The sequence below is a fragment of the Mirounga leonina genome, unplaced genomic scaffold (genome assembly GCF_011800145.1).
Source record: "Mirounga leonina isolate KUSES-001 unplaced genomic scaffold, KU_Mleo_1.0 Mir_173, whole genome shotgun sequence".
Lineage (NCBI taxonomy): Eukaryota > Metazoa > Chordata > Mammalia > Carnivora > Phocidae > Mirounga > Mirounga leonina.
Genome location: NW_023270447.1, coordinates 64,018,163 through 64,035,499, shown reverse-complemented (window position 1 = coordinate 64,035,499; position 17,337 = coordinate 64,018,163). Strand labels below are relative to the sequence as shown.

Genomic DNA, 17,337 nt, shown 5'->3' with positions numbered 1-17,337 from the left:
GGAGCCTGTCACCCCAGCTGTTAGAGCGCCCACCCCGGAGGAGCCTGCAGCCCCAGCTGTTAGAGTGCCCACCCCAGAGGAGCCTGTCACCCCAGCTTCTGCAGTGCCTGCCATGGAGGAAGTGTTCCCTGCTGGTGTACCCTTCCTGGGAGATACTGCCCACACTGATTCAGTGCCTATCTCAGAAGAAGAAACTTCTGTTTTAGAGGAGGCTTCCCCTGCTAGAATGTGGATCAAGGAGGACCTTGATTCCCCAGGATTTGGAATAAAAGAGGTAACTGGCACGGTGCTGCATGGGAAAGTGCCTCTGGCTGCAACTGATGGATTAAATTCAAATGAGGTAATTGTTGCTCATTTCGTTGGGAAAGGATCTGGGGAGTAAAGTGAGATTTGCAAGTTCTCTGAGTTAGCAGTGATTAGAAAGGACATAGTCCTTACTTTGGTTCTCTTGGGGCACTGGGCTTTTCTGGTCTTTCTATTGCATTTATGACGAGAATATGTTTTTCATTTGGTGGAAAACTTTATAATTCGTACTCTGTTTTGTTTTTTTCAGTGATAAGCCAAGCCCAAGGAAAACAAGGATGTAAACAGTTGTTGGTTTAACATTTTGGAAAAGATTATTAGCAGGGAAGGTGATTCCTCTTTTGAAAATGGCAGTGAGCATGTTCTGTCCTAAATCAAGAGGCTGTTTTTTAATCAGTGATGTCAGAAGTGAGGTTGGAGCTGGAGTGTGGGCTTCAGTCAGAGAACTGGGATACTTTTTAGCACTTGGCAAGTTAGATGTCCTGAATCTCCAGTTTGCTCATTTATGAAGGCAGAATCCTGTGAGGATAATGAGATAACCCATGGAAAACACCAAGTGTATAAGATTTCAGTCACTGTCAATATCCTCCCCCTTTCTCTTCCACAGAGCTGTTGGTTAGTTGAAAGAATTCACCAGAACAGGTTGGGTGAAAGCGAATAACAGCTTTTTAATACAAATGTGTGTTTCTTAAAGCCAGAATAAGGTATAACAATGTTTACAAAAAGAGATATTTTAGCCATCTCATTAAACTTTGTGTCCTGAAGCAAGTCACTCTTTTTTTCTTGGACCTCTTGTTTCCTAATCCATTAAGTAAGGGAATTGGATTAAATGTCCTCCTGCCTCTCTCTTAGCTCCAAGGTTCTGAGATTCTTAATGTTAGAGAATGGAATGTGTTAGGAAACTGATGGGAACAGTGTTCACATCCTTGAGCACTCCTAGTCAAAACACTTAAGATTGGCTGCTTTCTACAGTTCACTGCCCCAGTGTCATTTGGTCAGTGGTAGGGAATGAAGGAGGTAGAAGTTTCATCTATCTAATACAATTGGGGATTACTGAGTACAGAGGTGATTTTTATTTTATACCATCCCCAAGGCCCATAACAGTGCCTTCCTTGTAGTAGGCATTCACTGTTGACTGATGGAGTGAACGTCAGTCTCCTGAATATCCGTGGTTGCTACAGAGAGATGGGTTCTCACATCCACCCCATGGCAGAGCCTTTCTGGGCAGCCTTGTTGGCTAAAGCACCAATTAAACCTGCAGCTATCAGCAACGAAAAGTCATTTTGATTGCAGGTCACAAGCTGCCAACTTTGCTACAGGTCCTCCTGTTTAGCTGAGTGGTGGTGGTGTCACCTTGGGCTTAACCAAATATTTTGTAATGTAGCATCCCATGAGGCTATAATGCATCACCTTTCAGATTGATGGAATGATTCCATTTTCTGAGTTTTACTGAATTTGGGAGTGACACCGGGATCCCAGAAGTCACAGGCATTCTTGATTATACAGAATTTTTTTAGTATAAAGCCTGCAGCAATAGTCAGTGAAATACAGGAATTAAATTTGTAAGGAGCTGATCAAATCTGCATAAAGGAAAAGTTCAGAGGAGTCCTTAATATCAGTCTCAGATCTGTTTCCTCACCTACAAAATTAGTAAATGGGGCTAGATAATTTCTGAGGATCCCTCCCGCTACAGGGGGTAATCATTTTATGAAATACTGCCTGATAAAATGACAGGAGAAGGCAGTGGTGGGTTGCAAGGTTGTCTGTCATCTTTGAAGTGTGGTCACTTTATGGAATATCTGCAGGTAAGCTAATGTCTGCATTTGTGTACAAAAGAAGAAGTCTAAGCCATTGCCCCAGCCAGGATGTTAACCGATAAGAATGTAGAGAGGCTATTTTGAAAATATTCACTGAAACAAAACAGATATCATTATAGAGGTAACATGACTGTACAGATTTTGCTAAACTGGTGAAATATTATTGAGAGAAAAAGTTTTTCCAAGATGAGAGCTGTATGGATTTCATTTCTTCACAAAGGGTTCCTAGAGGCAACTGAACCTGTCATTTTACTACATAAACACTTAGAACTCAGCAAGGGACCATACCCAAAATGTGATTTAGATTTTGTGTGTCTTTGGGTATATACAAATGCACACATGTATACATAATTAAAATAGATACAAATTTTCTCTTTAAGATTTTATTTATTTGAGAGAGTGTGTGCATGCTCAGGAGCTCATGAGGGGTGGGGGTGGGCAGAGGGAGAAGCTGAGCAGGGAAGCCCAACACTAGGGACACGGGCTCCATCCCAGGACCCTGGGATCATGACCCCAGCTGAAGGCAGCTGCTTAACCAAATGAGCCACCCAGGTGCCCTGATATAAATTTTCTAATAGTATTAACGAGTGATTGGTAGAAGAACCAAAATGCTAGAACTTGTTTGCTATCCCTTTAGTGGGATCCTACGCCCACTGAGAGCAATCTGTGGTTATTTAAACCCTCTTTTGCAGACTTTCTCAGTCTTATTTCAATGGAAGGCAAAAAATCTTTTGTATAAAATTAGGGGTTCTATAAAATTCAAAATTTACAAGAAAGTCTTTTAAAGCAAAAATTGGAGAGCCCTACAATCTTAGCTCAGTGTTTGAATACTTAGCTGATCGGCAGAACCTTCCTAAATTTGTTTGCCTTGCCTAATTCCATTTTTATACAAGTATTCATTCATTCACTGGAAAAATATTTATTGCATACCTACTCTGTGCCAGGTATTGGGGCTCCTGCAGTGAATAGGATTGGCATAGTCCTTGCCCATGTGGAACTTACACTATATTAGTAGAGGCAGATATTAAGCAAAAAGGACACAAATACAGGAGCACCTGGCTCGCTCAGTCAGGAGAGCATGTGATTTTTTTCCCCACCTAAGATTTCTTTATTTCAGAAGGAGAGAGAATCCAGGCACACTCCATGCTGAGTGTGGAGCCCCACACAGGGCTCGATCCCACGACCATGAGATCACGACCTGAGCCAAAACCAAGAGTCAGATGCCCAACTGGCTGTGCCACTTAGGTGCCCCAGAAGATCATGGGTTTGAGCCCCACATTGGGTGTAGAGATTACTAAAAAAAAGAAAATAAACTTAAAAAAAAAGACACAAATATATAGTTGCAAATCACAACAAATTTTTTGAATAAAAAATAAAGGCTATAACAAATAATGGGTATTTATATAACTGTGTCAGGGAAAGGATTTTAAAACTAAAACCTGAAGGTTGATAGAAGTTACTTAAGCAGGGTGCCTGAGTGGCTCAGTTGGTTAAGCGACTGCCTTCGGCTCAGATCATGATCCTGGAGTCCCTGGATCGAGTCCCGCATCGGGCTCCCTGCTCGGCAGGGAGTCTGCTTTGCCCTCTGACCCTATCCCCTCTCGTGTGTTCTCTCTCTCTCAAATAAATAAAATCTTTAAAAAAAAAAAGTTACTTAAGCAGAGAGTCAGAGGGAAGAATACTCCAGGCAAAGGAAATGGAAGCTGGGAAGAGCTTGGGGTATTAGGACTCAAAGAAGGCCAAATGGCTAGCCCACTGTGAGCAAGATTCTGGAGGAGAGCCCTGAAGTAAATCAGGAAAGGTAGGAAGAGGCCACATAATGCGGGGACTAAGAAGTTTTCAAAAGGATCTATACTTTAAAAGCCATGAGAAGCTATTGAAAGATTTTTAAGGGCGGGAGGGGGGGGAAGGGGCGCCTGGGTGGCTCAGTCGTTAAGCGTCTGCCTTCGGCTCAGGTCATGATCCCAGGGTCCTGGGATCGAGCCCCGCATCGGGCTCCCTGCTCCATGGAGAGCCTGCTTCTCCCTCTCCCACTCCCTCTGCTTGTGTTCCCCTCTGTCTCTATGTCTGTCTCTGTCAAATAAATAAATAAAATCTTTAAAAAAGGGGGGGGGATAAAGATTTTAAGTAGGGGAGTGAGAAGATTTCATTTACTTTTTTTTTTTTTTTTAAAGATTTTATTTATTTGACAGAGAGATAGCGAGAGCAGGAACACAAGCAGGGGGACATTTTTACATTTTACATTTTTAAAACATTACTCTCAGCCTAACGATAGAGAAAACCAGTCAACACAGACAGTAAACATTCTCAGCATTGGCTGGAGTTTATAAATCTGAGGTTTATTTTGTCTTCTAATTTATTAGTTTGTCTTAGGATGATTGGCATGAAATAGAGAACACACTGGTTTGCAAAAAAAACAAACAAAACAAAAAAATCACACTGACTGCAGTGTGTGAAGTGCATTATAGGGGATCAAGGACAGAGAAGAGAGAGGCCTGCTAGTTTACTGCAGTTGTCTTCGGTGGCTTGGACTAGAGAGATGTCAGTGGATTTGAAGACAGTTGTTTAGATTCAAGATATGTATTGGAGGTAGAATCAACAAGACCTGATAATGACTTTTATGTAGGGAGGGAGGGAGAAGGAAAGGGAGTTATCAAGGTTGGCTTCTAGTTTGTACAACTGAGTGGATGGGGGCAGTAGTAAATTGTTGATTTAGGGAAGAACAGATTTGGGGGAAGAGGAAAGGAGGAGGTACTGTTCAGTTTTGGAATGGTTAGGGTTTTGAAGTACCCATGATTCATTTTGGGATGTACGGATACACACACACACACACACACATGTACACACACATACATACCATAAGCATCATGATTAATATTTAAAGCCATGGGAATAGATAGAATTGCCAAGAAGAGAACCTAGGACTGACATCCTCCCCTGATCCCCACCCCCAAAGATGAACATTTGGAGGTCTAGAAGGGAGGAGGAAGAGAGCAAAGGAGATTAAAAAAAAAAAAATGGATCAGGGATGAAAACTGGGAGAATGTGGTATTATCAAAGATAAAAGTATTTTAAGAAGTTCTTTGGGAAATTTTCTGTTTTATGTCCCAGTTGCATCTTACACCCTTGCAGTAATTTTACTAGTGTTCTGCACTGGGAAACGTCTGCCAGCTCTGGTTGGTTAATAATATGGCACAGCCCCATTGAAAACTGAGGAGTAGGAATTTTAATGCATCCAAAAGCACTGATTTTGCAGAACAGCTTTATTTGGGAGTTGAGAGAAGGGAGCAAGTGTTTTCAAATGTACTTTCTATAACATTCTGTTCACTTGTGTTCAAAATAAATATTTAGATAGTATTTATTTAGAAGTACTATCCTAGATTTTCAAACTTCTGGAAAAAAGTTGAGACAAATACCCATTCCCTGTCAACTTAATCCATGGAGTGGAGGTTGAGAAACGAAGGAATCTCTAATGCTTCTATAGGAAATGTTCATGGACAAAGTAAATGCAAATTTTTTAAAAGAATTAATTTGCTCTGTTATATGAAAGAGATGATTAAGTTATTTAAATATTATTTTACTTTTCTGTGTCATGTATGTCACTATCCAATAGAGTTTCTTGCCGAGATGGAGAGATTCTCGGTCTATCCTGCCCAGTACAGTAGGCACGTAGCCGCATACGGCTGTTGACCACATGAAGTGTGGCTAATGTGGTTGAAGAACTGAATTTTTAGTTAAATTTAATTTAAGGAATTTAAATGTCAAGTATGAGACAAGATTTGCTTACTGGATAAAAGGGGGCTCTTCAGTGTGAACTTGATGTCTTCCCTCCTCACCTTCGGTTTTCTTTCTTTGCTTTTCCAACCCCCACACCTACCACCACCACCATTTTGTTGCACCCGAGCAACTGATAACGTTGGAGTTGGTTTTTCCCCCCTCTGTTTTGATTTTCCTGCGTTGAAAACATCTTTAGTAGAAAATGGAATCATAGCACTTGCTTTTTCCGGGAATCATGTTGTTGGGGTAACAGTCATTTTTAGCTGAACCGCCTTGTAGTGTTGCCTAACAAAATATGGTGTAATCAAATTATAGTATAAAATGAAGCCCACTGGTAATTACCTTTGTAGCCTTCCTTCTTTAGTGTTCCCCGGGGCTTTTCCTCCCTGGTGACTCACTTACCCAGCCATAGCCCATTCTTTCAAGAATCAGTTTCCTAATCCAAGTGTAATCTGTAGTCTCATATAGGCCAAAATTAATCTTAACCCAAGCTTATATTTTTCTTTTACATTTTTGTTCTCTTCCATTTTCTGTCATTCTTTGGCTTTAATTGATTCACCTGTCTCACTGAAACTGAAGGAAAATTTTATGGAAGGAAAAAGAATGGCAGTAGATCCAGATTGGGTCTATAAAATGTGTGGAATGTGGCTGATTTTATCCTCTGATAATTGAGAGAAGTATCTTCGAGACAATTATCTATTTCATTCTTTTCCTTAATACCATTAGAGTGTCAAAGTATCATTTTCTTTTGACTCTGTTTCCTTTTAGAAATGTTTAGGGGCACCTGGGTGGCTCAGTGGTTAAGCAACTGCCTTCAGCTCAGGTCATGATCCCCGGGTCCTGGGATTGAGCCCCACAATGGGCTCCCTGCTCCACGGGAAGCCTGCTTCTCCCTCTCCCACTCCCTCTGCTTGTGTTCCCTCTCTCGCGATGTCTCTCTGTCAAATAAATAAATAAATAGATAAATAGATAAAAAGACAAATAATTCCTAAGTCATAATGGAGTTTATTAACTGCAGTAGAAAGAAACATGCATTGTTTGTTACACTCCTTCACATTGTTTTAAAATTCCATTGTTCAATGATGAACATGGATATACATATTTAAGAATGTTTTATGTATATCTGCATCTCAGAGTATGTGTCTGAAGTTGGTGAGGACATTCCCCAGTATTACGGGCTCATTTCCCTTTGCAATCTCAGGAATATTGCTCCAAGATTATTAGCAGTGTGTGGTCTATGGCCCTGGACCAGAATAGAATTAAATGACCACAGGGGGATTAAACTATGGGGTTGGCGTTTTTCACAACATTAATAATGTTTTGGCTAATTGAGTTATAGTCCTAGTCAAAGAAGAGCATTGCATGTATCAGTGGTCAGCTAAAGCTGTTCCCCAAGGTATTTTTAATCTTAAATACTGGTCATTCGGTATTATCCTTCCCTTGTAGGATTGATATACATCACACTTTTATGATATCTTGAGGCTGATGCTTCTCTACTCTCTATGGCTTTTTGCATTAAAAATTAAGCAAGCAGAAACCAACCAACCAACCACGAATCATTGACTAAAAGACCTAAGTAGTGCCATAACTCTCTGTAATTACTTGTCCATAGGAGGATGTATTGAAATATGAAACCACATGTTTCCTTGATAGTTCCCTGTACAAATGGCTTGTTTTCTCTCTCTTTTTTTTCCTGCTCCTCCTTTGTTAAATCATAAATCTCCCAAGAATGATCAGTCATTGTGTGATGGAGAGGGTCTGATTGCTGCCTTTAGATTAAATCTTTGGCTTGCAATTATCTAGATGTTTCAGAAAGAGCAGGTGGATCCCCTTCAAATGAAGCTACAGCAGGTGAATGGACTCGGCCAGGGGTTGATTCAGAGTGCCGGAAAAAACTGTGACGTGCAGGGTTTGGAACATGACATGGAAGAGATCAACGCTCGATGGAACACACTGAACAAAAAGGCGAGTGGCCAGGGGGTACCTAGTGCCCTGGGGATGGAGGGCTTGGAAAAGGCACATCTCAACCTGAGGTTTCCCTGCAACCTGAAGGCAAACACAAATTTAACATTTGTAATCCAGAGTTGGGGGGGGGGCAGTTGTCATTTAAAAAGCTCTCTTTTCTCATAACGAGCCTCTGCGTCTGTGATACAGGTCGCACAAAGGATTGCACAACTGCAGGAGGCTTTGTTGCATTGTGGGAAGTTTCAAGATGCCTTGGAGCCGTTGCTCAGCTGGTTGGCAGACACTGAGGAGCTCATAGCCAATCAGAAACCTCCATCTGCCGAGTATAAAGTGGTGAAAGCACAGATCCAAGAACAGAAGGTGAGTGAGAATGTTGGGATGATGAACTGGAACAGCCGTGGGGAGTGGCAGACAACACATGTGCTTGAGTTCAGGAGCATATTCCAGAGTTTTAAGAGAATCCTGACCTACTTTGTGTGAGCATGAAAAGAAAGGTGGAAACTGATTTGCCTCATCTTACTTGAACGGACCAGCTTCTTGTGGCACATGCTGGACCGAACAGTTGCATGCGTTTGTGTGTCCTGCTTCAGTGTTTCACTCACAGCTTTGTCTTATTTTTGGTATTTTTAAGGTCAGCGATATTCTGAATAACACAGTATATCATGTATAAGGTTCTGTCTATGTTTTTTTGTTGGTTTAATTTCCATTTTAGTGCATTTTTCTCCTGGTTCAAAATAAGTTCCCTGTTAGTCACATAATGACCGTCACTCCTCCATTTAAAAACCGAAGTAAGTGTATGAGAAGCTTATGTGGTGGTAGCAACAACTATGCCGCATCTCATGTTTTTGCCTCAGGATGGGAAAAAAGCCACTGTTATTTGATTCAGTTTAGGGTTTGGTAGGGTGGGGCTTGGGGATCTTTTGTTTGTTTGTATTTTCTTCCTTATTTCAGATTTTAAAGTGACCTTGTGTTACCACTTTTCATTCTCCTTAAACATTCTGGGCCCTAGTTACTCCAGCGGCTCCTTGATGATCGAAAGGCCACAGTAGATATGCTTCAAGCAGAAGGAGGCAGAATAGCCCAGTCAGCCGAGCTGGCTGATCGAGAGAAAATCACTGGACAGTTGGAGGGTCTTGAAAGTAGATGGACTGGACTACTCAGCAAGGCAGCAGCCAGGTAAGGCCAAAGGGGTTTTGAGGAATGGGTCAGAGAACGTTTGTTTTGTCCAGTTTTTGACTTACTATCCTTGAGGTGCTCTATAAGGTCCTGGATGAGTCCTAGAGTGTTCTGGAAGGGATATAATGAAGGGGAATAGGTTTTTGGAGATGATCCTCATAATCACAGTCACTCTCGGGAAGTAAGCCTCAGCTACTCCGTGAATTTCTGAGAACTGGAAGGCTCATCGCTCTGTGTTGTTCTGCTGAGATATAATCATGGTTCCAAACCGACAGACACTGACACCTGCAATCCAGCCAAGTTATTTTCTGAGTTTTTGAGACAGATTTTTTTTCCCCTTCATATTTATAAATAATACTTTTGATACTTGGAATTGAAATTTATCATATTTCTTTTCTGATAGCTTATCCCAGTATTAGATGTTTTTGCATCTAGGAGCTAGTCTGATTCTGTTAAATATATGGACGTTCAAGAGATGCATGAACAGTCTTCAGTAAGTGGCCAGAAGACAGGCAGCATACTTTTCCCCTCTGAGGAAGTGCTTTCTCCTTCCATAGCTATATACCCCAACATTACTTAAGCTTATTAGTATGTCGCCTGAATGTCTTTTAGCTTATATTGTCCCTGGTTTTAAAAATAAACGCTAGCTAGTTAGAAATCCATATGAGAGTAGTGTAGGTGATCACTTAGGATTCTTTCAGTTTTCTAGGTAGCCAGTGGCAGTTGTCAGCTAGCTAGCTCTTCGGTCTCATTTCCGCTGGCCCACGGTGTGCTTATTTCTTTAAAAAAAAATTTTTTTTTAAGATTTTATTTATTTATTTGACAGAGAGAGACATAGTGAGAGAGAGAGCACAAGCAGGGGGAGTGGGAGAGGGAGAAGCAGGCTTCCCGCTGAGCAGGGAGCCTGATGCGGGACTTGATCCCAGGACTCGATCCCAGGACTCTGGGATCATGACCTGAGCCGAAGGCAGACGCTTAACGACTGAGCCACCCAGGTGCCCCACGGTGTGCTTATTTCTTATCTGAGTTGCAAAATACTGTCGATCATATTAGTGGGAGAAACAAAAAGGAAAGAACTCAACCTAATTTTTTTAATTACGCTATTTTTATTTCCAGATTGCACTGCTTTTATCTTCTCTTTGTCCATTTCCATTAATAGTACCATTCACCTTCCAATTACCAGGCTTCAAACCTTAACCCCATTTTTACCCTTTCTCCCCCACTCCTTTGTGTCCCACATCTATTAGGGTGCTAAATTCTGTCAATTTTACTTCTATAGTGTCTTCCCTATTCATCCATTTCTCTAATTCCCAGTCACCTACCTCAGTTCCTGACTTGAGCTAGTCCACTTGAGGTAGCTCACCTGAGGTAGTTCCCTAACTAACTCATCACTAGTGAATCATCACTCGGCTTCCCCTTTACCTTGCTCAGAAATTTAATGACTTCTTGTTGCCTATGAGATAAAATCTAAACTCTTTAACCCAACACTGGAAGCCCTCAGCTGTTTGACCCTAATCTACATTTCTTAGTCTCTGCTCTCCTCACTACTTATATTATAGGTGAAGTACACCATATTCTTCAGCATCTTGTCACTTCCTAATTCTGCGTCTTTACTGATGGTGTTGCATCTTCCATGAAATACCTGTGTTTATCTTCTCCTTTTCTATGAGGCTATTCTTTGTTCCTCAAGCATAGAATGCCTTCATCTTCCTCTTAACTGCTGTAATTCTTTATTTGTATCTTGTATCATTATTTTATGTACTTAATCTCCTACGCCCATAAGCTCATTGAAGTCCTGATTTATTTCTAAAGTATCTTTCTATGACTCTTTCCTTCTATCCTACCCACTTGCATCCTCCTAACCTAACACAGTTTCTGGGTCAATATTTTAAAGAGAAATACCAAGAGCAACTGCATTTGTTAGAGATATCCTAAAGACTTTTATTTAGATTCTTTAATATTGGATTTTTGATACCTTTAAATTATGTTAGCTCTTTGCTACCCCAAATCCTATTACATTGAGTTCTTTAAACTTTCAGATTCCAAACTCCAGAGATGAGTCAGAAAAATATAAAAATCAAGGATAATTTTTTTCATGATATACTAGTTTATTAAATAACCATTAAAATTATGTGCTTTAGTTATATTAATTGAAGATGTATTTTGGAGGCTGGCATAAACAAACTATTCTGTACTTCACATTGACATTTAAAAACAGCATTTAGAGGGGCACTTGGCTGGTTCAGTCAGTAGAGCATATGGCCCTTGATCTTGGGGTTGTGAGTTTGAGCCCCACATTGAGGGTAAAGTTTACTTAAAAAATAAAGATAACAGCTTCATATTCTTCAACATTTAAAAATAATAATCATAAAAATAGGGGCACCTGTGTGGCTCAATCCGCTGAATATCCGACTCTTGGTTTCAGCTCAGGTCATGATCTCAGGGTTGTGGGATCAAGCCCCACATCGGGCTCTGCACCCAGCAGGGAGTCTGCTTGGGATTCTCTCTCTCTCCCTCCCCCTCTGCTCATTTGTGCACGCACACTGTCTCTCTCTCTCAAATAAAATCTTAAAAAAAAAAAACCAGGGGCGCCTGGTGGCTCAATCATTAAGCGGCTGCCTTCGGCTCAGGTCATGATTCCAGGTCCTGGGATTGAGCCCCGCACTGGGCTCCCTGCTCGGCGGGAGGCCTGCTTCTCCCTCTCCCACTCCCACTGCTTGTATTCCCTCTCTTGCTGTGTCTCTCTCTGTCAAATGGATAAATAAAATCTTAAAAAACAAAAAACAAGCATTTTATTTAAAAAATTTAAAATTAAAAAAATTAAAACAGTATTTAGAAGTACATTTTTGTTTATATTTAAACATAATTAGATTTCCAGATGATTAAAATGGTAAGTCTTTATATTTAAATCATTTCTTATTAAAATAAATTTGGGGGTGCCTGGGTGGCTCAGAGCTGTGGAAGGTTCTCTGGTCTCAGGACTTGCTGGTCCAGAGAAATTTCCACCAGAGCAGAGGCCCAAGAGTCACGGACACCAAGCCCAGAGAACAGATTTTCCTGAGAGTGTGTAAACTTCGGGAATTTGACTGGAGAACTGGAATTTGGGAACAGTATTCTGAAAGCCTGCAAAATCTTATTAAATAAATTTGGGGGTGCCTGGGTGGCTCAGTCGGTTAAGTGTCTGACTCTTGATTTCAGCTCTGGTCATGATTTCAGGGTCCTGGGATCGAGCCCCACATCAGGCTCTGTGCTTAGCATAGATTCTGCTTGTCCCTCTACCTCCACTCCCCTCACCAGACCCCAGTGCGTGCGCTCGCTCGCTCTCTCTCGCTCTCTCTCAAATAAATAAAATAAATTTGTCCAGGGTACACAGCATAGGACCTGGCACAGGTCCTGTTCAGTAAAGGTTTGTTGGACTAAAGTACATCATATACTTACAGGCCTTTTCAAATGGTATAGCATTTAGTCTGTTCTTAATGATTCAAAGACATAATTATGGCCATTTATTATTAATCTGTATGCTAATCCAGTTCTGTAGTTGTTTTTCTTTGACTTTCCTGTCAGGCTTCCTCTCCCCTTTGTAATTTGTTTTTTTTTTTTAAATCTACAGGATACTTGAAATCTAAGCTTATTTAGTGTGGATGTTATATTAAGTAAGATTTAAGATTCCAAGTGAGCTGTGAAGTCTGTAGTTCTTTTGACTGCCATGTGTGTTGGCAAATTCAGCTACTTGGAGGTCATTTTTTTTGCCTTAGATCTGGATTCAAAGTTGTGTTCTGGTGCTTGAAATCACTGGAACTAGGGAGATGGTGGAGGAGTTCTAGTCAGTAGTCTGCCTTTGCCCCTCACATGCTCGCTTCTCTTAACTCACAGGTGAAGGTAGCAATGACAGGAAGAGAGAAATGAAAACATGATTTTTTTTGACTCCTTTAAACTTTATTTTGGTCTCATGTTTAGATGATGCACGTGCTATGTCCCGTAGGAGAAAGAGCATTAGAAGGTCTGATTCGAATCCCCATTGCACTGCTACCGCTCACTGGGTGAATTGGACAGATCTTTCTTTAAGCCTTCAGGGTCAGCTCTCTCTTTTGTAATGGTGGGATAATTATTCTGCCAACCTTTACACAGTTGGTGACAGAATCAAAATAAGGCAATGCTTATGGAAAGCCTTTAAAACCACAAAGTGCTATGTATATGTGTTCTGTTTACTATTGATACTTAAAATGTACCTGGTAAAGATTGGTCTTTCACTGAATATAGTACTCGTATCAATCTTAATGTGAATTTTCGCCTGAGCAGTTTGTTCTGTATATTTGTGTAGGCAAAAACAGCTGGAAGATATCCTGGTTCTGGCCAAACAATTCCATGAGACAGCTGAGCCTATTTCTGACTTCTTATCTGTCACAGAGAAAAAGCTTGCCAATTCAGAACCTGTTGGCACTCAGACTGCCAAAATACAGCAGCAGATCATCCGGCACAAGGTAGGGAGAGGCTGTGGCGAATGAAAACACAGCACTGCAGTCAGAAAGCCTAGGAATTACCTGCCTGTAGCGTTCTAAAAGATATGTTTGGCTGATGGGGGAGGGTGGGGAGGGATTTTTTTAAGTTTAATTTGAGATATAGTCAAATTATCTATGGGAATAGTCCCATCCTTGAACTAAAAATAGCAATAGACTAATAGGCTACCATCAGGAAAAAACAGCTTTTGTTCTCACTTTTTATATTATTTTTGCCTTTCAGTAGGTGAACTTTTTATATTATTTAATTTATTATATCATTTGTTATTCATTGTTTCGTGTTTACTTTTCATTTATTCTGTTTCTGTTATTCATTTTTTCCATCTGGATTTCCAGGCTCTGGAGGAAGAAATAGAAAGCCATGCAACAGATGTGCACCAGGCAGTCAAAATTGGGCAGTCCCTCTCCTCCCTGACATGCTCTGCAGAGCAGGGCGTGCTGTCAGAAAAGCTAGACTCCTTGCAGGCCCGGTACAGTGAGATTCAAGACCGGGGCTGTCGGAAAGCAGCCCTGCTTGAACAAGCACTGTGTAACGCTAGACTGTTCGGGGAGGATGAGGTGGAGGTGCTCAACTGGCTGGCTGAGGTTGAGGACAAGCTCAGTTCAGTGTTCGTAAAGGATTACAGACAGGATGTCCTGCAGAAACAGCATGCTGACCATCTGGTATTCACGTTTTCCATTTTTATTGGTCATGTTATGAAGTTATTTTGTAATTTTGATTCATGTTTCTCTTCATTTCTTTTCTCCCTTGAATTCCAAACATTTCAACTTAATTTTATACATAAGCACGTAGTTATAGACTTGTTGCTAAGGACTAATCTGTTCTTAGATGAGTCCATGGAAATACCTGTACTTAAACTGAATCAGTAACTCTAGAAGGCGATCTAGAGTACAGTCAGGGCCGTCTCATCTCCAACTCATGTTTTACATCATTAGGTCAGGTATCACTCACTTTCCATCTGAGCAGTTTTATCAAAGAGAATGTAATTTAACAAAACCAGAATACTTAAATATTGCCCAGGGTTTGACCATGTAGCTATAACTTCTGAAATATTTCTAGAATTCATATGCTCAAATTCCAGGAATTGTCATCTTAAAAGAAAGAAAAAATTGTTCTTTTCATGTGATTTTAATGAAATTTCTCTGGGGATATTAAAAATAGGCAAAGTAGTTGTTTTGTAGTAGTTGTTTTAAATAACCTAAGATTCTTCTGCTTCACTGACTTCAAATATTGAGATTGTTTAAGCAGGATCCTGATTGAAGTCAGCCTGTTCTTGCTGACTTTCTTCTCTTTAACTTTCTGAGTCTTGGTTTTGGACATAGTAGACCTTTTTGCTGAATTCTGCTTCCTCCTTTCTTAGGCTCAGGTTTGGTACCAGTAGATTGGTAAAACTGATTTAATCCTACATCTCTTCTTATCCAGTACAGGGGAAAACTTTCCTATAAATATCAGATTTAATTATTTCTGAGTACTTAGTGGTGTCACCAAAGAGCTAATGAAGGAATCAAATATCTGATGTGTAAACTAACCTGGTATTTGTCTCTTTACTTTAAACTTGCCCTCTTAAAGGTCTCACCTTTCTTTCCCTTTGTTGTGCCATAGTTTTAAGATTAATGCTATTCTTTCATTTCAGACTTTAAATGAAGAAATCATTAATAGAAAGAAGAATGTAGATCAAGCTATTAAAAATGGTCAGGCTCTTCTAAAACAAACCACAGGTACTTTAAAGTGCATCTTTTAGCACCTCTGCAGTCACACAATCCCATCTCCCAGGAAATAAGCACCCTGTACTGGCCACTTCTCTTTGTATATAGGAGAAGCTTGGTATTCACTGATTGTATTACCATGTGCTCCTGGAGACTGGCAGCCTGGGGTCCTATTTCCTGCTAAATCTCGTGAAAACTAGTGCTCGCTTCGGCAGCACATATACTAAATCTTTTGAAAACTAAAAGACCTTGTTGTCTCAGATTTGGTTGTAGATGATGGCTCCCCCTGCCCTCCAGTATGTCCAAGGCCAGCAATCATGGAATAATGCTGGGAACATTTAGAAACACCTGCAGTTGAATTCAGATCTTAATATTATTATCTCAGAAGCAGCTTCTTTTATCAATTAGAAGGTTTTTTTCCCCCACCTCCCTTAGTGTGGGATGGTAGGTGAAATTGCTACCACAGGGAGAGAGCGTCTGTAAAATTCAAGCTCTAAAGAAGAAAGGGGGATTAAAGAGACTTCCTCATCCCCGGAAGGAGACTCCCTCATTTCCTCTTAAATACCAATAATTGTGCGCCGTCCCCCACAGGTGAAGAGGTATTGCTTATCCAAGAGAAACTGGATGGAATCAAGACTCGCTATGCAGACATCACGGTCACTAGCTCCAAGGCCCTCAGAACTTTAGAGCAAGCCCGGCAGCTGGCCACCAAGTTCCAGTCTACTTACGAGGAACTGACCGGATGGCTGAGGGAGGTGGAAGAGGAGCTGGCAGCTAGTGGAGGGCAGTCTCCCACAGGGGAGCACATACCCCAGTTTCAGCAGAGACAGAAGGTGAGCTGTCATTTCACACAGTAAAGGGAATACAATTTTTCCTCTTAAAATCCTTAAGTTCAGATTTTTAAGTTTCATCACCAACTGTCTCAACCTTAAATCTAAACCAAAAAGTTCTGCCTCATCTGTTTCTTGTTTGCTCATGGACAGTAAGATTTGACATAAAGGCAGACTTATGTAAGACCACGTGATGGGGCGCCTGGGTGGCTCAGTTGGTTAATGGTTCAGGTCATGGTCCCGGGGTCCTGGGATCAAGCCCTGCATCAGGCTCCCTGCTCCACGGGAAGCCTGCTTCTCCCTCTCCCACTCCCCCTGCTTGTGTTGCCTCTCTCGCTGTGTCTCTCTCTATCAAATAAATAAATAAAATCTTTAAAAAAAAAAGACCACTTGCTATGGTCTGAAGGGGGTGGGGGGGAGACTGAATTACAGATCCCTGGAAAGTTTGCTTCACATGGTAACTTTTAAAATTTACTTATGTAACTCATTCTCTAGAGAGTGCTTCATGATTATATTTGATTTTCCTGCAGGATCTAGTGCAGTTCTAGATGTGCAGAAATACTTTGTAGGTACTTATTGAGTTAAATCCCTGTGGTTAAAAAATTATTTTATCATTTCTATTGAGGTAAGGAGAAAAAAAGAGGTACTCTGTTTTACCCAGAGACAGTCTGGCCCAAGAAGTGTTGCAGACAGTTCTAAGCAGCAGCTAAGCCTAAAGTCAGGCTGTGGAATGATTGAAAAATCTGAGACAAGGAAAAAAATAAGCGGAGGAAGGAGGTCAGAGCCCTGCTGGGATGTGTGGTAGAGATAGCACTTTCCACCCAGCACAGCTGCTAATGTGCTTAATTTAGCAAGGAATGGCCTGAAAATTTTTTTTCCCTCCTTAGGAATTAAAGAAGGAGGTCATGGAGCACAGGCTAGTGTTGGACACAGTGAATGAAGTGAGCCGTGCTCTCTTAGAACTGGTGCCCTGGAGAGCCAGAGAAGGGCTGGATAAACTTGTATCTGATGCCAATGAACAGTACAAGTTGGTCAGTGACACTGTGGGACAAAGGGTGGATGAAATTGATGCTGCTATTCAGAGATCACAACAGGTAATGTGTTTATAAACATTAGAAACACCTCTGCATTAGTATTTTGGGCAGCAGGGATGTATGTATAAGGTACAAAACTATGACCCACCTAAATACAGGCTCAGGAATAGGAATAAGGAGACTAAGCAAAATCTGATGCAACAAATTATTT

General features: G+C 40.9%; 1 protein-coding gene across 14 annotated transcripts in view; it reads left to right on the top strand.

The window, feature by feature from the left end:
• MACF1 (microtubule actin crosslinking factor 1) overlaps window positions 1-17,337 on the top strand; it is a 324,108-nt gene that overhangs the window by 261,539 nt on the left and 45,232 nt on the right. For all 14 annotated transcript variants that reach the window (XM_035018976.1, XM_035018975.1, XM_035018963.1 and 11 more), the window contains 8 exons: window positions 7,701-7,862; window positions 8,052-8,222; window positions 8,872-9,038; window positions 13,360-13,519; window positions 13,892-14,218; window positions 15,190-15,274; window positions 15,854-16,095; window positions 16,980-17,186. In XM_035018976.1, coding sequence (XP_034874867.1) covers window positions 7,701-7,862; window positions 8,052-8,222; window positions 8,872-9,038; window positions 13,360-13,519; window positions 13,892-14,218; window positions 15,190-15,274; window positions 15,854-16,095; window positions 16,980-17,186 — 1,521 coding nt within the window. The remainder of the gene's footprint in view (window positions 1-7,700; window positions 7,863-8,051; window positions 8,223-8,871; window positions 9,039-13,359; window positions 13,520-13,891; window positions 14,219-15,189; window positions 15,275-15,853; window positions 16,096-16,979; window positions 17,187-17,337) is intronic.